Source organism: Idiotropiscis lumnitzeri, chromosome 11 (genome assembly GCF_059441095.1).
Source record: "Idiotropiscis lumnitzeri isolate Australia: NSW breed Sydney's pygmy pipehorse chromosome 11, RoL_Ilum_1.0, whole genome shotgun sequence".
Classification (NCBI taxonomy): Eukaryota; Metazoa; Chordata; class Actinopteri; order Syngnathiformes; family Syngnathidae; genus Idiotropiscis; species Idiotropiscis lumnitzeri.
The window spans coordinates 3437114-3462771 of NC_142401.1; the positions used below are offsets into that span (position 1 = coordinate 3437114).

Below are 25658 nucleotides of genomic sequence, written 5' to 3' on the forward strand. Positions count from 1 at the left end.
AAAATACACCAAAAAAAAAAAACAGCGACTCACAATTCATGGAGGCAGCATCTTTAGATCTAAAACTAAAGAAATGGATTAAAAAGCAGTAAGTGTGATAGCAAAGCAACGGCAAAAGCAAAGTTATGCTATATTAACAACATTGATGGGCGTATTTTGGGAAAAACAAAAAAATAAATACAAGTAAGGTGAGTGGATCACGTATGAATATACAAGACATCTGAACTGAATGTAATGTAGTAAAGGTTAAGGAATGTGTGTTTTTTTTTTTAATAACAATATAGTTAATAGGTTTCTGTTTATATAGTTATTATATCCTCTTTCTAAATCACGTGGTTCCTTACGGAACCTGCGGGCATTGAATTGACGGGGAGAAAGCGCACGAGAGTGGGGACATAAGTTACAAAGGGAGCGAGCAGATATGAGCGCTGGGTTTAGCAGGACACTTCCATGGTCTGAGGTCCGGCCTGGCGGTCCAGCGCCGCGGGGGCGTTGTTCTCCAGCAGGCTGTTCAAGTTGTGGCGGCTGCGACTGCTGTCCATGGAGGTGGTGCTGGAAGAGGAGGCGGTACGTGAGCGAGCCAGGCGAGTCATTCCTGCTGACGGCACTGAGGGGGGAAAAAAAACAAACAAAAAAGTGAAAATTCCCGCCAATCAGGAGCAGGACACAGGAACACTTGCATTGTCTGATGTCAAAGCACTAAAAAAAGTGCTGTGCCAAACATGCAAACATTTTGCAAATATGAGGAAAATAAATTGAAAAAAACTAGAACAAACAGGGCTGGGTATCGATTCAAATTTCCAAAAATCGATTCGATACTCGATTAGTTTTCGATTCAATCCAGGATTTCACGTAGTACCATTTTGACTTTCATGCTTGTTGCTGTGGACTTCACTGCTTCCGCCATTTTGTTTTCATGCGCTACTTTTGCGTAGTGGCAAAAATCTCACATGACGCATGAAATCATGGGGGGGGGAAAGACATTGTTAAAAGTATCCAGATATGATTTTATGAATCGAAAGGAAAATGGATTCAAATTGATATATCGATTTATTTATTTTTTTTACACCCGGCCCTAAAAAAAAAAAAAAAAAAAAAAAGCATGTTTTTGCTGTAAAACATATTGAGGTATCACAACAACAAAATAAAGCCTTTGCAATCAAATAACACCATCAGGTCATGCAAGAAAAAGAAAACTCATAATCCAAAAGAAAAAGGAAATCCATGCTAAAGGATCTAAACTAGTCTTCTACGAGGGGGATAAATGTGCACCAAAGTATGCCAGAAATCCTCCCGTCTCAACAACACAGACTCAACGAGTAAATAAACGGAGTCATGTACAGGATTTCTGCGTATATTCTGCATGCCATTCATCCACCGTGGGGTGTTGTGAGGCTTCAAAGCTTTCTAATCGGGCAGCTTTTTAAGACCCTGGTACCTGATTCGTTGCTCAGGTGACTGAGAAGGACATAGGGAACTGTCGGTGATGATTCAAGAAGGACAGAAAAGAGGAAGAAAGGTTGAAAAGATTTTTTTTTTGTTTCACTCCACCTTTGAGCATGTTTGTGACTCAGCGTATTGGACACAAAAAAAGAAAAATCACCAAATAAGTGCACATTTCATTTTTTCCCAGCCCACATTCCACCTTGTAGCATTTCCCACAGTGGCATTGTGTTAATGAGGGAAAAGTAGCTTTCAGAAGCATGCTGAGGTGTTAAAGATTTATTTTCCACCCTTTTCTCAGGATGGAAACACTCTTTTTAATCTCAACTAATCCCACAGCGGCATTTGCGCAACAGGAGGACTCGATGGCATTTCAGGCAAAGCACCAAAAGGGTGCCAACGCTCACAGTCGAGGGCATTTTGGAACACGAGAGAAGAATCGGATTGAGAAGTTCACATTTGTGCCGACTGAATGGACCAAACGCGAGTTCACACCTGACGTTAACATGCCTCCACGTGTTTGGACCAAGTAAAAAAACAAACAAAAAAAAAAAAACAATCAAATGGGAGGAATGTGTGCAGAGCAAGTCGAAAAAAAAAAGGATTGTCCCCTCTGAAGTTGCAAACATAGCTGTATTGATGGTTCCTAATGCTTTTGTTGTTTCATTTTTACACTTGGAGGCCTGCTTAACACTGCAACAAAACAGACAGTTCGGACGGGAAAAAAATGAAAGCATACAAGATAAAACCTAGCGAGAATTGCGTTCTTTGAGTTGACGCCTCACCTAGTGTGAGTTTGCAGTTTGACCCAACAACTGTTGGGGGTGCAGGCTGAAAAACTTGGCCATTTGTAACCAAGCGGACAGAGAAAAAAAAAGAAAGTTGGCCACGGGTGAAAAGGCTGTTGAGCAACAGTTTACAAAACACGTACGTGACAACAATCCTTCTCTTTGGTACATAAGACGTGAGACTCGCGTCAACAGGAAGTGCACTCACTGTGACCGCATATACGTCAGACGAGCTGGACTTGCTTTGAATCGCTTGACGACGTAAGATGTTAACGTAAGATGAAAAAGATGCTCGCGGTACTTACTGTAGCCCATTCCCTGAACAAAGTACTTGAAGGCCTCAGCAAGTTTTCCTGGCTGCCAGCAGACGACAATACGAAAACGTTACGAGCCAAAATGAAAAGCTGGCGTGGATGTTTCTCAAGGAGCAAAACTCGTACCTGCACAACTTGGGGCAAGCCTCCGCAATCGGCCATCTGAGAGAATTGACAAACGGGCGTCAGTTCCAGTCAACCGCAACAACTGCTTCCACGCCATTCTCACAAACAATTCATCAGCATTAATGAACTAAAGTTCCTCTCATAATCATAATCACGGTGGATATTTAAATACAAAAAAAAGTACGTTGTTAACAGAGCGTACCTTATACAGCATAATTCAAGTTTGGATGTGGCAACATCGACAAATTTTGTTGAAAAAGTAAAAACTGCACAAAACAACAAGCATGCTAAACGTGTTCACCTTCAGCAGAGTGGACTTTGTTGGATTTAACCTGGAATTGCATTCCACCTGAAACAGCAAATTGGGGATTATTTCTCCACTCCGAACATTTAAATCGAACTTCTTGGTAACAAAGATGACGCCGTGTTTCATTTACCACAGCGTCCACAGCAGGTGACGTGTCACCAACCACCAGCAAAGCGGGGCACCTGGAAAGGACAAAAAAGACGGACGCAATCTTCAGCGTCTGCAATCGCATGACGACAAACGGCAGCCGTTAACGCTTACGTTAGCGTGTTGACGGTGTGCTCATTCAAACCGACGATGGGCCGTTCGATTTCCAGGTCCTGGCGACTGTGCAACGTAAATAAGAGAAGGTTAGTCGGTTGCGTGAGAGCTCTCAAATAAAAAAAATGGCCGCAGCATACTATTGGTAGGAGCCGCAGAAGAGCGCCAGGTTGTCCTGGTTGATGTCTTGGGCGATATGTAACCGGTAAGTTTGGATCAGCTCCTGGTTCTCTGTTAGCTCATCCTGGGGAACAGAGAACATTTTCAAGCTGAGCGCTGCGTAAAATGGCGTCAGAAAAGAATAATAGTGTGCAGACAGAATTTTCCAGCTGACGTTCAAGTAATGAGAGGACAAAAAGAGAATAATTACAAAGTAGCAAATGTCTATCCGCAAGATGAAGTGAAACTGTCCTGGGAAATTTAGTAAAGTAGGTCATATGCGCAGCAGAGGAAAAAAAGATAAGAAAAGAAGTAAGTCGTAGAACGACCTCAGCCAAAGTCAATCAGAACTACTCCGAGTGTTCGCTTTGAGAAAATTGAGTTAAAAAAAAAAAAAAAGCAAACAGCAGAGTCTATCCAACCAACTTCAGAATCGTAAAAAACGCCGTCATTAATGATGCATCAACTCACACTGCTGAAATGATGAGCCATGACAATATCAACCAAGTTACTGGTCCATCCGGAAAGCTGTGGAGCACAACAACAAGCGTCAGAGGCGAGCTGTTGCAGTGACGCTGTCATCCATTTCAAATGAATAAACATCCAAAAACGTTGACATTGCACAGTCAAAGCATTTAGAGTGAAACTTTCCGGAGAAAAGAAGCATTTACGTCTTCAAACATATGACACACGAGAGTGTAGATGACAAAAATAGAAACGAGCACGCAACAATAATATGACAGGCGAGCACAGAGGATTGCTGGTAAATAATTCAAACGCTGCAAAGGGCAGCGCAGTCATACTGACTTTTGAAGCCGCCCAGTCGATCCAACCTTCAGCACATGGGTCGATGTTGATGAGCACCAAGCCTTCCACCAGCGTGGGATTGTTCAGCTGCGAGGGGAACAACTTTGATCAGAGCCCATGAAAGCGATTTGAGCAAACAAGGTCTCGTCTTTTTGGGTGCAGCGAGCACCACCCTGAGTACAGTTGCGGCGCAGAATATGGAAATTATTTGCACAAATCGGCAACTGTGTGAATTAAAAAAAAATGAATTGCACATTCTGAGGGAATTAATACTTTCTGATTGGACTGCAACTGTCGCAATGCTAAAATGATCACAGTGCAATTGTACACCATTGAACTCTGAAACTGTGCAGAGATTGCCTGAAGATGATGAAGATGCCAGGGGAAATCTAAGATCTGTAAAATATTTGTGTGTCTGCGTGGGGAGTGGCTTAACAAAATACACATGTCGTGCCGCCACACATGCTGTGACTCTTCAGCGGGAAAAGCTTTTGCTCCGAGTCGGCTAAAGCACATGAATGTCCGAATCAATTTTTTTCTCATTAATTCTTAACAAGACAAGAGCAGCTGCGATGTTCCTGAAGCCCACATGAATTGTTTCAAACCCGAAGCAGCGGCTTCTCCTAAATCAGCTCCTCCGTCTGCTTTTCTCTGCTCCGGTTCTTTTCGTTGTTATTAACACAAATTACACTCATTTGAGCTCTAATGCTTCAGGTGGGGAAAAGAAGCAAAAAACCGCCAGGGTGATTTATCAGCTAGACAGATCGTTGAGGATGAAACCGAGGGAACGGCGGGAGGCTGCTGGCTATTCCGCAGATCAAGACGCGTGGCCTGGCAGAGCGTTATTTACGCAGGCGATAACGAGAGAATTGGGAGGCCTGCGTCGAAAAAGAGAATAAATAAATAAATAAATAAATCAGAGAGCCCAGGCGGATGGATGCTCAGACTCACGGCGAAGCGGGTGAGGACGTATGCGCCTGCTCCCACGCCGATGCCGATCACGCTGTTGACCCTGTGAGGAAAGCGCAAGTTACAGCAAGACTTTGACTCAACGCGTGCGTACAATTACTAAATCAGCCGTCATCCGGGAGCTACTCACTTAAGCTGAGTCATCACCGACGGCAGCATTTCAGCCAACTCATCCATAGTTGGATAGCGATAGCTGGGGAGAGATGACACACTTGAGCACAACAACCTCTTTGGGTCAGTTCTAGTGATAGATAACTTTCAAGGCTCATAAATTAAAAGTTTATTCTGGATCTTTGAATCTCTCTCTCTCTCTCGCTGTGCTGTGCTGTGCTGGTGGCCCTGCCTGCAGAAGCTGCCTGTTTGCTTTTTCACCTCGAGTCACACGCACTACAACAGACTTTGCCGAAATTTTAATAAATGTCAGTCTACTGCAACTCACACCTAATAGAAAACTATTTCATTAGAAAATGAACGAACGGCTCACTTAAGAATTTAAATAAACGGAAAGGGTGCAGCTCCTCAATTTGTACGAAGCTACGTAAATATTGCTTAATTATTGCAAAAGGAGTCGTACCCGCTGGGAAAGGGGGGCGCGCCCTCCTGCTGGCCAGGTGCATCCACGTGGACCACCGCAAAGTGCTGCGTGATCTCCTGCATGTCCTCGTAGTTGAACAAGGTGTTGAAGCACGACTTGTCTGGAAACGCAAAGCAATTAAGGCTTGAAAATAGTTTGGACGGCATCCGTGCTTGGGCGTCAAGCGGAATGTTGCGCTGACTCACGGTTGAGGCCGATGTCATGATAGGTGAGGATGATGGGTCGGTTGCCCTTGGGAACGCCCCTCATCGTCACATGAAGAACGCCATGAGGAGTCTCGATGTCATGCTCCTGGAGTGACAAATGGGAGGCGGGCAGAGTTAGGAACTGAACTTGCTTTTAAATAAAAATAAATACGTTGCATTTATGTTTTTGCGCCTATTCCGCTGCTTCTTGAATCAATCCCAGACACACAACATAATTAAGGTCTTAGGCCAACGTAGCGTATTTTGCTCGGTATCCCGTCGCTACAACTAAAAAAAAAAGTGTAAAGGAGGATAAGTGAAGAGTTTTTTGATGACTGCTGCACTCAGGAGGTTGCTGTAAACAAGTTGCATGGTTCTTATGAGGCACTCAACTAACAACAAGAAAATATTAACAAGACAAGACATTTTTACGGGGTCGGCTGATTTCATTGCGAGACATTCCCCTTCAATTATTATAAAACTTTAACAGAAGAGTGATTTTAGTCTGAGTATCACAGGATAAATGATTTAAAATGTCCCATTCGAGCAAAGCATTTGCATATTTAAAGAGTCTCTTTTTAAGGATGCAAAGCATGCACCTCCTCCTTTCCAGCAAGCCGCCCCCCCACCCCGCCTCCCTCCGGCCCCCCCGTGCCCTTGGACAAACAAAACACTGAATGAGCCGTTGGACAAAGAGTTTTCATCAAGAAAAATATATATTTTTTTTTATAACAAAAAAAAAAAGGTGAGGCCCGGAAATCGCGGCCCTTTCACATTATTTTTATTAGTGTTTGCTTGCTCTTATTGGCATCAACTGAGGCACACTCTAATCTCGTTGCACACTTGAGTACAATGACAATAAAGGGATTTCTATTCATTATGACACAGCAAAAAACTGCTTTGCGGAGCGACTTTGCAGAGGGGATGCATTCAAATTCGGTGAGCTCACACCAGCTTCGTTCTATTCATTATTTTTTCTTTTCAATTGAGCACAAGGAAGAGCGGCTTGAGTCACATAACGTTCACGTAAACAGTTGGTGGTTTGAAGACGCCGGAATGTAAACGTCAATGCGTTGCGATGATGAACGCGGATCGCAACCTCGACAGGGGTGCTCGAGGTTAGTTTCTAGGGCCTCAAGGACAAGGCTGCAGTCATTTAAAATGACGCCGCTCAAGTGAATGAGATCGCTGCATTTTTAGCGCGGCTGTCGCTAAAATGACGTGGAACAAAACAACATGGAGGGAAGCGTCACTCCATGCCAGCAGCTGGAAAATGATCATCAACGGCTCCTGAACTAAATATAACCTCTCAGATAGAGATGGAATCAAAAGAAAAAGAGAAATTCTCCTCCTTTGGTGGAGCCTCGGGGTTTGTCGCAGTTTTCGATGAATTGGAAACATAAACAAAACAAGTGTTGAGATATTATTTCAAATTGACGGTGCACGAATATATACTTCAATTCAGTTACTGATTTGATCAATAAAATGTCAGAAAATAGGCACAAATGTTGATCATTTTCAAAGTAGTAAATCAAGCTTCATTTGGATTCAGCACAAAGATAATAAGTCGGCTTTCCTGGATGACTACAGAATGATGATAAGAATTATTGGTGAAAGGATTGAAGCAAGGTCGCAAAAGAAAAAAAATATCAAATAAAGCAATAATAGATTAATCGGTGAATTGTTGCACTTCCACATAAAATATAACAAATCAAACCACTCCGTATCGTGTTTATGGAGACGGAACAACTTGCGAAGAGGAACATCGCTACAAACTTGCTAAGCATTTTAGCCAATGACGTCAACAAGGACACAAGAAGACACATGTTGCCCACAATATACGAGCCAAAAAAAACGCATGTTGAACCAGCAGAATGAGAGAACAAGTGGGTAGGGCAGAAAAAAAAAAAAGAGGAGATGAAGTCTAGCGTGAACGCAAGATGAGATACACTGACAGCAAAGACAAGTCTGGTGTGACTAACGAAAACGGAAGGGAGACATCAATTTTAATAGAGCACGCCTTCCCCAAAAAGTTACGTTTGAGCGGAATAAGAGAGCAAAGGCGTTGTCGAAGGGCAAAGGACGAGACGCTGTTGGCCAAGTTTAGCTTTGGAAGCACTATCGATCGGGCAGATGCGTCTGGACTCATTTCCCGTCCAACACGTAAACATGAACTGTTCAGCATCATGACGCGCAAAACACACTCGGGGTGGGGCTCTTTGACTGCAGCTCAGGAGAAAAATGACTAAAAGATGGCAATGGCTTTTTTGTTTGTGCGGCTGTTTTGAATGGCCGAGCTCACCCGACAAAGGCTTTGCGATTCGGGAGGTTGCTACAGGCAACTGGAAGGTTAAGGGCGAGGTGGAGGAAAATACGAGCAGTATGTCATGCTGTCCCTCGGCCTCTTATCAATCCCCACCCTCGCCTGTTCACCCCCACCCTGCCTGGAATTATATCAATCACCCGTGAGGGCAGCATTACAGGGCACAAAGCCTGACCAGTCAGCAACTGCCAAATGTATACACACACACACACACACACACACACACCTGGTGGATAGCAAGCGTTTTTATGCTCCGCTGGATTTAAAAACGACATTACGGCGAATAATAATAATACTTTGTCAGTGACACAATCTTCCAGCCTGCAGCACAGTCAATAAGCGTGTGTCATCAAAGCTTGCAAGTCCAGATTCAAGGTCTCTGCAGGTGAGGGAAGAAGCTGCTACAGTGGATTTGAGTGTGTTGTTGCAACAGTGTGTCAGGATGTGTGACAGAGATCATTTTTGGGTGGAAAAAAAAAAAACAGCACAATTTTAAAAACACACATGTGGTCCTGACACCAAACACGCATGCAGCCTCAGACATGAACCCAAACATACACGACCCGGCTCTTAGACTCTCGCCGGCAGGCACGTACGCACGCATCTTTTAGTTGTACTAAATTCAACATACGCATCACGACACTTCATCTTTCGCATTTTACAGGCGGAGCACATTCCAAGAATGGACATGCACACACAGACACACGCCAAATGGTCAAGCCAAACTAGCAGCTGCCTTAGAAAAAAAAAAAAAAACAAAGTCTCTGCTGTCTCACTGAGGTGGTGACAAGGACCACCAAGAGCTTTGTCCTTCCCAGCTGCTATTGCTGAGTCTAAGGGGAAATCACACATTAACCCAACCCGGTCGCAAGCAAAAACCCGAGCTGCTCAGATGCAAGCATCCAATCAGGTGTATCAAGAGGCATTTGTCACTCACCACTCCATTCCCAGAGCATGCAATCTGGTCCAGATCCAGAATAGCTGACATTGTTCCCCCACACTGGAGAGTGGTGTGTTATGCTATGTATGAGTGTGTGCTAGGCAGCTTTGAAGAGCTCCGAATGGAGGAGGAGGGGCTGGAAGGAAAGCGGGATAAGGTTCGGTGGCAGCAGTAACGGCAACAAGACACAACGAGGGAGGGGAGAAACACAGCGCAGGACGTGAGGAAGGGATGGGCAGATCTGAATGAAAGCAGAGGATGCGGATCGATCCAGGGTGGGAGAAAGACAGGCAAAGACACACGGGGGGGGGGGGGGGTGTAGTGGGAGGACGCACACTGTGCTTAGTAGTCACAGTTCGTCCGCACATTCAACCTACAGTGCGTCTAATTGGATTGCGGTGGGTCAGGTGGGTGGAAGGTGGAGCCATGGGGGTGGGAAAAAAAATAGGGGTGGGCGAGAGTGGTGATGGGGGGTGCAAAGGATGTAGAGGCCATCTAGGAAAATAGCAAAGCGGCTGACATCCCGCAGCAGTCACGCTGGTTGAAACCAAAATAGAGGAGAAGACAGGGACTTTGACTGCTCGATCTGTACTCACACTTGCATCACCAAAACCGGGTCTCCGGAACTAAATGAACTGTGTGGACGTAGTCAAGTGTACTTCATCTTCGAGTATATTCACCGTGTATGTATGGGAACAAATATGTTAGTGTAATAGTCCCGACTCAAGTTTACATTTGTTTGTCAGTGTCATTGCTGATTTACAGGGTTACCAGGAAATAACCCCACGCCCCAAAAAACTGAAAATTCTTGGTATCAAACAATGACGATAACATATGAGATATTCTCATTTGAAACCACCATGGAGTGATTTGCTCAACACCGTTGACTGATTTTGAACTCATCTTTGTCCTCTGCACAGTTGACAAGAGTGGAGGACGCTTGTTGAAAACGTGGCAGAACAAAACTGGCAACCTTCTGCAGCCAATAGCCAGCCGCGTGGGCGGGTCAAAGACAAAAACATTGGACTCTCATTGGTCACTCGATGCGTCAGCAAACTAGGTTGTACACTAGTTCGAGTTGACATTAAACTAGCCAATAGAGGGCGCTACTCACCCGAGTATCTTGTTTGGGCAAAGGCATTACGACAGTTTTCATAACGCCGACTAGAATTGAGAACAGAGTGGTTTCGCGTTTTCAGCTCTAACAGTTTTTGATCTTTGTGGAAAGCGTTCTACTCAAAACTTATATCACAACAACCTACAACCTTCTCCGCTACATCCGGACACACAGACGTCGGTGACAGTTTTTCGGCAAAGACCTGCATTCTGCACACATGAATGTGAATTTCAGGCTTATTGAGAGCTCTGCAAATTTGGAGAAGTTGATTTGTTTTAAGTGTTTTATTTTCTACCCAAATGGTTCAAGGTTATACTTATGAAACATCTACTTAATGTGCATGCATGGCAATCAAAACAAGAAGCACACAGCAATTTCAATACCTTTTAACAGCACAAAGTAGCAAATGGTGCCCTCTGCTGGTCACAGTTGGAAACTGCCAGTGATCTTTTTTATACGGTATAGGTGGTGGCAAAACGGCCAAAAGAAGGGGGAATGAAGTTAATAAACCGTAAATAAATCAAACTAAATTAGACTGAGAAAAACATTATAGAAAACTGAAATAATAAAACCAAGAACACAGGCAAATATATCAAATTTAAATTCACTGCATGCCTTTAAGATTTAAGTGAACAGTCGAGCATTCTAGTCTAGATGAAATGGCCTTGCGTCCTTAAATAAAGCCCCGCAGTCGGAGGAGGCTGAGTCACGTCACCCTCAGTCCAGCGGGGACGGCAGAAATAGCGCAAGACTGCAGCGCCACACCCTCACTCAGCCAGATTGCCTTTATGTCTTTCCAGGCACTGAACACCGTAATGACAACGGATCTGTAGAGCTAAAAACATGAATAGAAGCAGGACAAGCTTCCCCTCCTGAGTTGCAGGCTTAAAATGATAGACGGAAGTGCAAATTCACTAGATGCGTACCTAAAGCATAAATCTTTCTTCAATTACGCAGTATCAAAGCATAGAGAAACGTATAGTGCACGCGTGGAAAAAGGAAAAACTTGGGAAGGTAACTGAGTGGAGCTAAGCACTTGGCCAAGCAAAAACACTAATTATTGCATTTGACTAATTTGGATCTAAACCACATCCAATGAAAATAAATTCCTGCATATGAATAATAAGGTTCTGAGGACATCAACATGAGCTCCCTGAAATAATAATAATAATAATAATAACAATAAGACAAGACACTTACCTGGCAGTCAAAATCCTGAAAGTTGCGTGCATTCTGGAAAAAAAAAATATTATAAACCACAAGTTCACACAGAATAAAAAACGGTGTATAGTATTTAATATTATGTACAGCCCATTAAATCATAGTATGCTTTGATTTCAGATCAGAATCTTGATTAGACTCACATGTGTTTGGTTCTTGTGTAATCATTTTTTCAAATGATTAAAATTGAAATCATTAATAAACACAATGTAAACGGTTGCATGGGCAAATTGAAAACTTTTATTTCCACCTAGAAAATGCAATTGCATGAGAATGCAGGAAAGTTGACGCCGGTGTTAAAGACTGTGGAATCTCACGTGGAATCATGGGAGCAGGTTGACCGGTTTGAATCGGAGGTAAATATCTAAAAAATGTCTGAGGGGCTTTTAGTTTAACAAATCTGAAAATTTGGGGATTGGGAACAAACTGACTACTTTGAAGTTGGAATGGTTTGAATCTGAATCTGAAAATGTTCAAAGAGGAAGGACGGTATAATGTAGAATATATGTTAACGTGGAAGTTAGATTGTGAAACGTCGTGTTCTGACTCGGCTAGTGCGGCAACATAGAACATACTGTCAAGAAAAAAATGAATTTTAATCTGCCTTGTTGCACTATTTTGGCCAGTATGCAGGTAAACATTAACACTTATCTTTTTAATGTTGCAAATGATCATCTGCGTCTCAATGGACGCAATAGAGGCCGCATCAGAAAAGCAGCAAACATCAAAGAAGGGAGCTGTGGGACTCGGTGGGCTGCACACTGAAGCGTAGCGTGTGTTGCACAGGCAGATTGTGATGCTGCTCGGGTCTAATTAACTGCACTAAAGTGTGTTTGTGCTCTACATTCAATCTATTTTTAGAACACGGTACCTTTTTGCTCTACTGCATTGTGCATTAAATGAGCAACTTTTTAGTTGTGTTTATAATCAGCTAGCCACTAGGTGGCGTGAGAGGACAGTGGCAGTCTCTTCATCCTCCAAGCCTGCCTTTCAAAGAATATTCACATGCAGCCTCTCAAAGAGAACGAGAGAGAGATAGAGAGAGAGAGAGAGAGAGGAGGAAAAAAACGGTCCCCAGCGCAGTCATGCAAGAGGTAAGAGCTCATATATCAACCTCCTGTGCTTTCTGGAACTGCGGTGATTGTGACAATCGGCTGCAGTGCACGACTAACACGCCGTTTGGGGTGGGCGGTCCCGAGACAAATCTTTTTTCATCATCTCGGAAGCGGACAAATATGGATCAGATGGAGGAAAATTTGTTCTTTTTCCCAGCACACCAATGATTTGTTCTTGCTCAAAGTAAAAAAAAAAAAAAAAAAAATACATATTTTTGGCCCACTTTTGCCTTTGATATTTTTCTTCCGCACCGTTGAGGACATAAATAATTCACTTTGATGAACAGTACTGCAGAGTATGAATTTGTGGTCTATTAGTGTATGCATTTGAAGGAGAGCACTATTTGTGGCTTAAACTGCGTACCCCGTGTGCGTGTGTGTGCGTATTTCAGTGAAGAGTGGCATGCTAGCTGGATTAGCCAGGGGTTACCAGCAGCTTTTTTTCAACAACGCACCTTATTGGTCAGGAGCGGCTTGATCTCAGTCAGCTTTACATCCTGGAGCTCATCCATTATCTTTTTTGGTCACCGTGAAGTGCTTCAGCCAAAAGAGAGAAAAAGAGAAATCATCATCTTGAACTGTTGCAAACTGCCAACCATCTTTATTTCTGTAGATAATAACAGTGAAATGTTTGGACAAGTTTTTTTTTTTTTTTTTTTGTTAAACCTTTTTGACCCGGAACTGACATGATGTGATGCAATACATTTCCATAAGTGCATTAGTAAAAATATTAATACTGACATTAATTGAAGCCAATGTAGTTAATCATGTTTTTTTTTTTTTAACATAACCTGATCAAAGCAATAAATACATCTGCCTTCATGCTTGTTGCCGCTGATCTCACTGCATCCACCATTTTGTTTTGATACGCTACTTTCGTGTAGTGACAAGATCTTGCGTGACGTCTTGTAAATTTATGGGGAAAAGAGCATTATTAAAAGTATCGATATATGAATTGCGATCGGGCTATGAAAAGGAAAATCGATTCAAATCGATATATATGGATTTTTTTTAAACTCCGCTCTGGTGTGGTGACAACAAGAGAAGAATTGATTTTCAGTGAGCTGTCCAAGTGTGACAATTTTTTTTTTGTAGAGACTTGAGGAGTTATTGAGGGCATTTTTAATATTAATCTCACGAGAAAGGTCACACATCTCGTTGTCACAGGTGGTGTGCACTGTGCAGACACACTTGCAAAATAAAATAAATCACGGCAGGTTTCACAAGAAGCTGCAAACCCTCATTAGTTTTACCCTTGGATGTTGGACTTTTGTTCCTGTTCATAATTAGCGAACAAGAACACAGACACCAAAATATTGACCTACACGCCTCCCCCCGGGAATTATCATTTGCCTGTGCCGGGAAGATGAGGACAGAAATACTTGATTTACCAAAGCTATGCCTTGGAGAGTGGCTCACCTGCCACAAATGGTGCCTCGTGTTTCCTCTAGGAAGACAAATCAGACTGGGATACCCCCGCACACACACACACACACACACACACACACTCACCCAACACTGTGATCACATAAACTGCAAATGAATATAACTAAAAGCTAAATGGGCAGCCGCAACACTTCATGATGCTTCCTGCCGTTGTGATAAAATGTTTGCGAAGACCTTGGATACCAGACATTAAATGACCTTGAAATACTGGTTTGCTGCAGCCGCCCCAAAAATTGTGGCATTCCAGCAATAAGCGAGTCAGATTGTCGCTTTACTCTCCGTTTCATCCACCAACACCCTGAACGGACGAGAAGGCCGATGACGCATGAATGTGGTCAGAGGTCATCCTGCTCTCGCAAGGGATCGTGTCAATGCCCTGAAAGAAAAACTAAGAAAGCAGCGGGACACAATCCTATAATTACACAAAACAGCCGAAAAAGACTGCATGGCTGTGAGGGAAAACAAGACCGGCAAAATCCTTGCTGACAAATCCGGCTCAACTGCGGAGTAAATAATATTTAGACAAGTGAACAAGGAATAAAGAACAAGAAATACTCTGAATGCTTGAGCAGATTGACCTGATCAATCCAACACTTCCTTGCGCTTGTGAAAGTGCAAGTGTATCACTGAAGTTCAAAATTGTAGATGGACAGCCGAGTAATGTTGCAATTAGCGGCCATAGAAAGCTCAGATGAACAACAGAAGGGGAGAAAGTGGGCGTGGTCAGGCTGTGATTGACAGCAACAGTGACAAACTACCACCTAAATCATTGCAATACAACGGCAAGCTATGCTACATAAATGAACCAAATGTTATGCTAATAAATCGAGATAAAGATGTTCACAAACGTTAATATTCCACCTCCGACTCGCGGCAGAGGCGTGTACGAGACAGAACCGCTTATAAACTCTGTCAAGATTCCGAAAGTGACGTCAGGATTCCCCACTAGTCCAATCAGAAGACAGAAGCCAAATTCACATGCAGTGCCACGTTTCACCTGAAGATGGCTCCACGCAGGCCCCAAACAAGATTTCAACAAACATGGCAAAAAATAACAGGGATGTAACGATTCACTCAAGACGCGATTCGATGTTCACGAATTCGATTCGGTGTGATTTTTTATTTTTCTTTAAAAAAATGAATGACTAATTTTACAACTAAAATATGTGATTTTAACATCTGCATTTTGTCCTTGTTACAAATAGTAACTTTTTTGAAACTTTACAAAAAAACTTAACCTAATTTTTGACTTATCAGTGTGGAGATTAATAAATGTACAACAGATTTGATTATCATAATTACAAAGCCTTTTGTGATAAAAATGTCCATATCGATTCTTTTATTTTTTTACATCGATGCATATTTTAAGCAGTTCAAATCAATTTTAAATCGATTTTCGATTAATCATTACATTCCTACAAAATAATGAGCAGGACATGTAGACACTGGACAGAATTAGTAAACAAGCGTTTATACAGTTTAGCAGCAAAAAATAAAAAATAAAACAATTTGATTAGGGGGCGAGTGCCCCTTTCGGAATGGAGCCCCTCCACCTATTAAACCTGACACTAATCAACGAAAGGCTGCTCGACTGTTGAGCGTGTGCAGCCGTTGTCATGGAGACTAAGCTTGTTGCTGATGTTTATTCTAAGACGGGCTATCCCCAAGGGAAAGATGTGAAGCAAGGAAAGAAGATTGATAGATTGTAGTTGGAATTAGGAATGAATAAAGCATTGCTCCTTCGGGCATTCGTCTTTGGTGACATTTTGCTCTCACAGCGGCTCAAGTGAGTCATGCGCAGCCACTCCAAATGACAGCGAATCGCGCTGCAACTGCAGTAAACGTCGATTTGGGCAACAGGAGGGAAATCCCTTTTGGCAATTGACACCGTTTTGCTGCGGTTGCCCCATCCTAACTGTCCGCCGTTAAAGCTGATCTTAAAGCTAATGATGCCGAACGTGCCTCTGCGGCCTTGACGACGGCACTGTCTGGAGAGGCAAATCGCGCTCATAAACACGTCGTGTGACGCCAACATTCACTTTAGTTAGTTGTACCACTTCCAGACAAGGTGAAAGCACTGGATCAGTGAAAATACAACGACGACTTTATTGGATCATCACCGGCCATGTAATAGCCTCATCGTTGCGCACATATTATTTCTGTCATTTTCATGCATGTCATGCTTGCGCTTTAGCCTAACATTTTAGTCTGCAGATTTATCAAGGTTGATGGCAATGTGGTGACCTTGTATTTACCTACTTCTGCGTCTCTGGAGTTTCTCCCTGCAGTCATTCCTTTTGGCGTATCGCCATGATGATGATCGGATGAAATAAATCATTTTTGACATCGGCATTCACAGAAGAGGGCTATTTATGGCAAATGTATTGTGAGGAATGACTTCTTTAATAATAGAAATAAAGCAGAACACGCATGAACCCGGTTTGGACTCATTGGTAGCCTGGATTTGTTTTAATCACAGAGAAAATGGAGTGACCTATATTCACAAATCTCTGAGCACGCTGTCAGGAAGCGACTGTTATTAAATAACCTTCCTGTCCCGTCGGAGGGTTTCAGTTTAACATAGGCCTGTCACGATAAAAACAATATTGAGCGATCGTTTCATAAATAAAATGGGCACGATAGGTTTTCCGGAGAAATTGTCATTTGCATGAGTGCTTGTTTACATACGGCATCAACATTTAGTCACGCTGCTTTGTTCCCACTCCCGTCATTGGAGAGCTCCCCTCGTCGGTGCAATATAACAAATAATTCCATTAGATATATCAATTAAATTAATTAAAAGATTGAATAATTAAATAAAATTAATATAAAATTAAATTAAATATAATTTCAATCTCATGTTACAACATAATGCTGAAAAAGAAACCATTCTTTGTATTGCGACGATGCTGGCGAGCAACATGCAAAAATAGTCATTAGTCATTTCCTATTTTTAACTCAGTGACACATAGATACTCTCATTTTCTAAATAAAACAGTTCTTTATCTTTTGTTTTTATTTTCTTATCTTCATTACCAGCACGTCAGCTTTAAATTTCCAGCAGGGCTATTAGCGATGCAGAAGTTTGCACCCTTGCTTTCTCCGCCGTCAAACTGACAGGGACCTCTAATGAAATCTTATGCCGCCGTCAAGCAAGCCGGCTGACAGCTGGTGGCCAACGCAAGCCACTCTTCCGCTAACATGACGCCTGAAAGTGGCAGGAGATTTTGGCGGCCTCTCAGCTTATTGCACAAAGCAAATATTTGTTAGCAAGGTTCCATAGAATTAATGCGAGTAGGTGAGTTTGTGAATGACGAATGATAGCAGTTATTCATGTCGGGAACAAGGCATGTGTCACGTCCGTCTGCCTTTTCCATGGACTGAATTCTTGTACGACAAATCCCAATGAAAGGAACACAAGCGTGCGTGTGCTCAACCGGAGGCTCCGTATTAACTCGGAACTCGCAAACTTCACACCACAACAGAAAGTAGGCCAGAACAAATTCCAAAGATGCTGCTGCTGCTGCCAGCCAACAATACAGCCTAACGGGTATGTCCTTTCTTCTTTGTGCAGTGCTGGCACAAATTATCTGCGCATTGCTGAGGTGGCCCCGAAACTCACTCAAAATGTCTTTCTCCTCCAGCTTGCCAAGTCACTTCTGTAGTTACTTCTTGGTATATAGTCATAGATTTTTACTCGGGGAACAGGATTGAGGACCCCTGGCGTGAATGTTTTGCGCCTGAAACCAAACGCGATACGTACTGCATACACTGGCAATTTGCGAAAATCCACATTCCACTAACGCACAAAATCCAAACATGCGCACACATACAAGACAACACACAAGTTTGTGGCGTAAGATTGATTCACATCTCTTGAACAAGGGCAATTGCATCTTTTTATAGGGGACATTCTAAAGTGATTCTACATCCATAAAATGATGAATGTATTCGAGGACCTGCGCGGTTTATTAAAGACTAAAGTATAAATTCAGACAGCAGCTGCAGCGCCGATGTGTCTGCACATCGTGCCCAGCAAACACACACTCGCCGCTAAAAAATATGATACAACCTTTTTTATGGATCATTGATCAGTAATATATTAATCATGCATATCGCCATTCGCAGTAAAGCGCGATGAAAGCACATAAAAGCGGTGCGGGCGAGTGAATGCCCGCTCAATTCAAATTGTAGCGAGTAGAAATCAGCGAGAATCAAATCGATTTTAAAATCACAGGTTGCTCAAGAGCACCGAGTTGGGTGAGATTTTGTTCCAAAAACAATCTTCAACCATTCTTTAAACTATCAGGAATGATTCTTTCTTTAAAAAAAAAAAGTGCTGTCATGATTCCTGAAGGGCCAAAATGCGAACAATCAAGAGGGTCATCCCTCCCAACTATCAACATCGCTACAATGCTATCGCAAGCCTTCTGAATAATGACATCATCCTTTTGAGAGGTCGCTTTTGAGCTTAAAGACCAGCACTGATGCACATCTAGATTCAGGACGCGTGATACCATTTCAGACGATTAACATTAATGTTTCAAATTTGAAACATCGTCAAGACCTTAAGGAGCTCTGAGAGTAGCAGCAATTTTTTAACACTTCTCATAAGGCAGCATGGATGACTGCAATGTTTTTTTTTTCCATATAGGAGTGTGCATCCCTAATAGTGCATCTTGTATATTCATTTATATGCGCAAAAAAAATACATCGGGATATTTCACATGCATTCAAGTCACCACAGATGCTTTGAAGCGACTGCAAGATACATAGACCAGCAAGACCGGGGCAATAAATCCGGTCAATTACAACAACACATCCACCGTCCATGTAGACTACAAGTGAAGGCACACTTGGATCATGTGATAAAGATCATCACTATTAAGAGGGCACCAATGAGCCTTTCCTGATAAATATGCGGTGACAAGTCAATAAGAGGTGTGAGGCCAACTGAATGACCCTGTCTCGCTCGTTGGCGATAAATAAGACCGAATGGTCGGGCTGAGCTGGCAATTTACGAAACGGGCTGCTAAGAGTGCACCGGCCCCTGCCCTCTTATACCAAGTACACAAAGATGATCTATAATATCGCTACAATCCTCTGATTGATTGATGCATTGAAAAATTATCGGGACATTTTTTTTAAGCCTCACAAAAGTTATCGCAGAATGTGAGATAAAAGCTTTTGAGAGTTTTTTTTTCTTTTTACTTCGGCGAGACGGGCCAAAGGGCAGCCGTGACTTCAGCTCAGCCTCGCCCACTGGATGGAAACATTAGAAAACCGCATTCATAAAACATGAAGACAGTCCCGAGACATGATAGGTCGTGTGGCAAGACCTCGGACTGTGAATGCCCAGCACGTCGCCGCTGCACGCCGGCGCGCCAATCGGCACAGAGCGGCTTGCCGCCTCATAAGAACACAAGCTCAGCTAATGGAGCGATCCATGAGGTCAGCGTGCTTGTCAGAAAGGCTGAATGCCGGCAAGTCAATCTCCCTGAGAAACACGGGGGAGGCTCCTCTTGACGGCGCCCCTCTCGGGTATCGGGTGTGGAGGCCGACGGTGTCCTTGGCAACACCTCTTCTACGCTCAGGTCAGCTCACGGTGCTGCTGAGATCGAATGACCTTTTTTCACCATGGTATGAAGGCGCTTTCTTCTCATCACAGCAATCTTTGCAACATGGAATGCTTCACATAATGCTTCTGTTCAACATTTTGACAAGATTTAAGGAATCAGGGAAAAAAATGCACCGTAACGTATTAATAAATAGTCCATATCTGTTCTTCTTGTGAATCAAAATATGCAGCCGACATCACAATTTTCAAAGAATTTCTTTTCAATTGATTTTTTTTCTCTATTTTTATCTGTCTTAAAAAGTTGTAGCATGAAACATAAAAAGTGCAAGTTATAAGGCCATATATTTGTTTGCATTATTGGTGCGATCTGACATGATTTACTGACTAATTTTAACGCCACCAACTTTTGTGATTTTGTCATTGGGAAGATTTAAAGGACTACAATGTGTTTAGTAAATAACATTTTAATTGAAGTAGATAAAAAAAAAGTCTTTCATATTTATTCATGGTTCATTTCCCTTTTTTCAGACTAAGCCTAAACTAATAAAACCAAAATATTTAGAACCAATTTGACAGGTGCTGAAAAGGAACCCAGCAGCTTGAAGTGCTTCAAGGAATACAGCCGGAGGGCTCAGGACATTCCAGTCTTTTGGGAAGTCACAGAAACAACAACCATAACTAATTATTTCAACTTTAGTGGAAGCATCTCAAAAAGAAAAATGTGCAGAATTCCTGTGTCACACGCTCAGAAACAGAATCAGAATCATCTTCATTGGCCAAGTCTTCAAAACACACCAGAAATTCGTCTGCAACTACGATAAACAAAGACTTGAAATAAGTCTAGAAAGTGTTCCTGTAATGTAGGCGCACCATGTGCAGAAAAGCATGCGCTTCCCTGACCGGGAATCGAACCCGGGCCGCGGCGGTGAGAACACCGAATCCTAACCACTAGACCACCAGAGACAACACGCTGACAGCTCGCATAAAACACATTTGCATTTTGAAGGTGGTGTTAATGCGCCAAAAGGTATTTGCCAACCACCAACAGAAAAACTAGTCATTAGTAACTAATGTATGACACTAGTTGATCAATATTGACTATTTACAGCACCAGAGGCCAAAATAACCAACCCCACAATGCAACGCAGAATTCTAGTTCAGGTATTCTAAGCTAAAAAGAAAAACCTCTCAAATCTAGCCCAAACTCATTCGCTGTCGTCAACACAATTACGGGAACGGGGATTTTTAGGTGCCAGTCCGGGCTTTAATTTTAGCTAAAAGTCGCACCTGATTATCAGTCATAGCACCAGACAAACTAAGAACAAAAAGTGTGACTTACAGTCCGAAAAATACAGTCATGAAATACTATAACAGTAGTTCGAAAAGGTTTTGCATCTCAAATCTAAATTCAACAGCATGTATCAACAACTACCGATGTCTTTCCTCTTTTTGTTGCATCCTGCTAAAAGAAAACACGAAGTGCTGCACACAAGCTCAAAATATTCCTTCAGATAGGTCGCCAGGGATAGACGTCGGATTTGCTTGGTTCGGGGCGAGGGGGATTCAGAGGCGTGTTGGCCTCAGCTGTTTTTGTTCTTCGATTTTGGAGCTGCTGTGCAAAGATGTAATTCCATACCTAATACAGCTGTAACTACAGGTGCAGATCTTTTACTCAAATAACAAAGAAACAGGCCGTCTCCGGGAGGACAGATATGATTGAGGATTGTCTTGTGTGCAACAAGACACGAATAAAAACACAGCAAATAAGCGCATCCACACTCGAGAGCTGCGGTTTTCATTTCCAAGTGACATTAAACCAAGTTTGGTCTCACACACGCACGCACGCACACACACTGAAGGTGTAAGTGATGGCGCACAAGAACGACGAGCAGTCAGCACATTGGCTTAATTACTGCCAGCATATCTCCAGTGAATATTCTTCCCTGACATTCTTCCCCGCCAATCCTGCCCAAATAGGACTTCTCACTTTATAATACGCTCTAATCCCAGTAATCCATTATGTGCAATTTGTAATGCCTACTAAAACGTCAGTCGCATTTGTCGACGCTTTCATTTAACCTTTGCGACATTCACTTCCTTGACAATAACGCCAACAGAAAGATATTTTCTGATCGAACGAGAGCCGGGTTTCGCTTTCATCTTTTGAACGCCTAATGCATTAAAAAAAAAAAAGGAGAGGAATAAGTGCTTCAAAATGAGCATAGGCAGCACAGAAAGGACATTTAAAAGGCAATTTTGGGAAAATCCATTTCCAATGACTCAAGCGAATTTCTTTGATTGCAACTGCTACATTCCGTGACTTGTTGTACTTCCACCAATCCATTTATTGTCAAATGTGAAAATAATATCAGTAATAGCAAAAGCACGTTCTAAGGCCTTTACACGGGCGCAACATTAAAATGGCTGTTGAAACTGCATAATGCAAAAAATAAAATAATTATTACATTATAATAGGGCTGCAAATAATTATTATTTTAATAATTGATTACTTCACATGGACACAATAATCTCCCTTTTCATTTGCCATGGCATCTAAATTTGTCACCAATGATTCGGCTCACTAAGCCATTTATGCAATGACAATTTTTTATTGTCATTATACGCAAAGTACGTGTTTGAACAGCTTCCCTTCCCTAAGGCAAATAGAAATCAATTTATAAATTAAAAAAATGTGATACACAAAACCATCAATAATCCCCGCAACTTCATTCCTTCACAAAAATCAGTTATTATTTGTTAATTATTGTCAAAAATTTGATATTCGCAGTCGGGCTTCGGCCACTATCGGCGGTCTACTGTATATGAACGTGAATGTTTGACAAACCTTTGTTGCCGAATCTATTAAAATCTGCTCTTATCTTACACTGAATGAGCTCCCCCCCAAAAAAATGTCAACTGCACCATATGTTTTCTATAATAATCAACCAAGAGAAGAACCCCTCCCTGGATACGGCAATAAACCGCTTTTTCTGTGTACACAAAAGACTAGCGGAGGAGGGCCGTTCTGTCAATAGTTAGCCACGTATTCTTGCAGGCTGAACAAAGACGGTGTTGTGAGTAGCAACACATGTCTGCCGGTTGTTTATTGTCAAAGCACAGGTCAAACTTTCCTGGCCATGTGACTGCTCAAAGAATCATGGGAGATGGAAACTGGAATTCAACTCAGAAACATGTGAGATGAAGACGTAACATCTTCAATGTAAAAATTTGGCATACAAACAGTACTTTGTGTTAGGAACAGCCCCAAAAGAGATTTTTGTTACATTAAAACTGCAACAAATTGCAATTCCCCATTTGGCCTCCTTACCAGCGAATAAAAACATGATGGAAAATCTCAGAGGAGACAGCTGAGGCGTCCTGTGGAGTTATCGCTGTCAAAAGCAGCAATTATTTTCGGAGCTATTGTTGTAAGATGAGTTTGAAACTATAATCAACAGGGATCGGTTTGTGGTATGATTAAGTTATTAATACAAGCAATTATAAAAATCTCAGGAGCAACGTGCATTACTCTATCATACTCTCAGGTCCGCCGAGTGCCAGCACGCATGTAAATTGTTGGATATAGTTGCATTAAGTCAAACGTTGATCTTTATGTGCATTGTTATAAGTGCGTCTGTGAACAGCGGATCAAAGAGGCACAAAGGGACGTTACATTTCACATGAAAGGACAGGAGTACAATCTTGAAGGTTGGCTTCAGTGAAGCATTCAGTATGCCGGGTGACTGGGTGTGAGCTGTGGCCAATAGCAGCCCTTGATTTAATATGCCTTCTGGTAGACGCCGTTTCAATTTATTTCAATGGAGAACACTTCAAAACTTTAGTCATAAGTACCACTGTACTGCATTCTAATAACCATACTTCAGTGTTTGTACTTGGGGTGGCTGATATACATCATCCTTGATATTATTATATTATCAAGGTTGCTTTGACAAAGTGCCATTTTACATTATCGAGTATTAATACTGTCCCAAAAACGGACAATCCATAAACTACATAATCCATTATTTTAAAATTGTAGACCTTTGTATCCTTCACATCAAACTTTGCTGTTCGCCTTAGGTGGAAACTGGATGAAACAAATTGTCCTACAAATTGTCAGGAAAATTCACCAGAAATCTTTCGAAATACTTTTCTCATTCCAATCGGCTGTAGTAGTTGGCAGTGGTAGACTCTCACTTACTGCGGCTCAAAGTGTGATGTCATTATAGATTACTAGGAGACATTTAAGTGACATAAATACTATACAGCCAGGACATCATTTGAAGTCAATCATTTTTAAATCCTGCCGTGGAATATCGTTTTACAATGTTCAATCCCACCCGAAAATGCTCTTTAATAAAGAGCAAATAGACAACAGACAAACACCTGACCTTTTGCTTCTCACCTGTGTGACCTTCGAGGTGCCACCAGTGACATTGGCCACTGTAATGTGCTGACAAGCCACTTCTAAAATTTCAAGTTGATTGTACTTTAAAATGATGGATGTGACCATTAGTGTTTGGGGGAACAGGTGCCATTCGGAATAAAAGTAACATCTAGAGTGACCCCAGTCAAAGATATGGGTGTTAAAGAAAACTATTGGCCCTAGTTTTTCAGAGATACGTGGTCAACGTAACATCAGTTTGAATGACACCCAAAATGAACACTTCATTAAAATGCTAACACACCCTTCTGTCGCACTCCACATGACTAACATTTAAAAAGAAAAAGTGATGTCGGAATATGTATTCAATATATTACAATGAACATTTTGAGGCGAGTGTATGCAGTGTTATGTGTGAAGCGAAAAAAATAAAATAAAATAAATGTTACTATTTATAGCGAAAGTGCACACTTCCGATGTGATGTCATGGTGGCCGTTTGAATAGAAACAGCCAAGCGTGCGCTTCCATTAGCTATCGAAAAAGGTGACAGAAGACAAAAGTAAGGTTGAAAAGTGGCGATACGGTGAGGAAAAAGGCAAGCCACATAGCAGCAGCACTGGAAACTCATTTCATTACAACTGCAGCGAACCGCTTCGTGTACTCTCCTTAACCCGAAACGCATTTGCTTGAATGAATATGTAAACGCTTCATAGCGACGGCGGTCACGACGCGTCCATGACAGCAACACGAACAGGTTGGAAGGGGGGAAAATAAATCCGGCGAAGAGAAGATTGTCTCTCTTGGCACATCTGTAACTACTACATGGCGAAGGGGTAACGCTCCAAGGCGAATGCTCGACTTACCTTGACGATGCAAGAGTAGCGTTTGAGTCAAATCCGCTGTTGGTTTGCGGGTTGAATATAAAAAGCGTTTTGCTATTTTATCGTCAAATGGAAGATTCGCCGCACTCCGCTCGCGTTGCCGCTTCCTCTGCTCCAACTAGTATTACGACGGGATTGGGGGCGGAGCTACGCGCTGCGTCGAAGACTGGCGGCCAGCCAATCAGAGTAGACGCTACGAAGAAGGAGACAGGAAGAAGAGATAGAGGTCATTTTTTTCTTTTTGTAAACTTTTTTGATTATTTCTGCTTTGTTAAAATACACGACGTCTAAGAAATACATTATTTGAAAAAATAAAAAATAAGGAAGGAGATTACGAACTTGTGCTTGTGAACGGGAAGCTGCAAAGTGCTTATTACTTTCACAAGTACGCTTTCGTTGTTGCTGTGGTTTCTGTACATTTGTTCCGCTTGCTGCGAGCCGTCGTAAAATTTTGATAGAGGAAAACCGAGCTTTAAAAGCGTAAACATTTCCAGAAAATGTGTACTTTTGGCTTTAACAGGGGCAGTTTTGTGAATATTCCGACAACCGGTTCTGCTTTGACAACTTCTGCTCTGCCTGTTAAATATTGACCGATTAACTAAAACAAGTCATTGTACATTTCCAATCGGATTATATAAACGCCCCAATTGGCTATGAAAATTATATCAAGTATGCACACAGGCTCTTGCAGTGTGCTT

At 42.2% G+C, this 25658-nt stretch overlaps 1 protein-coding gene and 1 non-coding gene across 4 annotated transcripts; both read right to left on the minus strand.

Moving 5' to 3' along the window:
- On the minus strand, positions 1-25091 carry ndrg3a (ndrg family member 3a). 3 transcript variants are annotated; one of them, XM_088308823.1, is made up of 17 exons: positions 24943-25091; positions 13126-13207; positions 11535-11567; positions 5955-6060; positions 5749-5869; positions 5305-5367; positions 5157-5217; positions 4206-4292; positions 3870-3926; positions 3380-3483; positions 3240-3305; positions 3109-3160; positions 2973-3020; positions 2672-2707; positions 2537-2588; positions 1439-1477; positions 1-607 (listed from the first exon to the last, which is right to left on the minus strand). In XM_088308823.1, the coding sequence occupies exons 2-17, from the start codon at positions 13180-13182 to the stop codon at positions 435-437; spliced, it is 1155 nt and encodes a 384-aa protein (XP_088164949.1). In that variant the 5' UTR covers positions 13183-13207; positions 24943-25091; the 3' UTR covers positions 1-434. The 3 variants fall into 3 exon arrangements, with proteins under 3 accessions (XP_088164949.1, XP_088164950.1, XP_088164951.1); XM_088308824.1 differs by lacking the exon at positions 1439-1477; XM_088308825.1 differs by lacking the exons at positions 11535-11567; positions 13126-13207; positions 24943-25091 and adding an exon at positions 9215-9524.
- trnae-cuc (transfer RNA glutamic acid (anticodon CUC)) lies at positions 20586-20657 on the minus strand. Its single transcript has one exon. It is a non-coding gene; the product is annotated as a tRNA-Glu (tRNA).
- Positions 25092-25658: the final 567 nt, after the last annotated feature.

Excerpts from the sequence above, each read along its gene's own strand:
- ndrg3a (XM_088308823.1), bottom strand. The coding sequence starts at position 13,182 with ATGGATGAGCTCCAGGATGTAAAGCTGACTGAGATCAAGCCGCTCCTG. Across the intron at positions 5,218-5,304 it reads TCGGTGATGACTCAGCTTAA|GGTCAACAGCGTGATCGGCA; the intron begins GTGAGTAGCTCC and ends CTTTCCTCACAG. Across the intron at positions 4,293-5,156 it reads ACGTCCTCACCCGCTTCGCC|CTGAACAATCCCACGCTGGT; the intron begins GTGAGTCTGAGC and ends TTCCCCTCGCAG.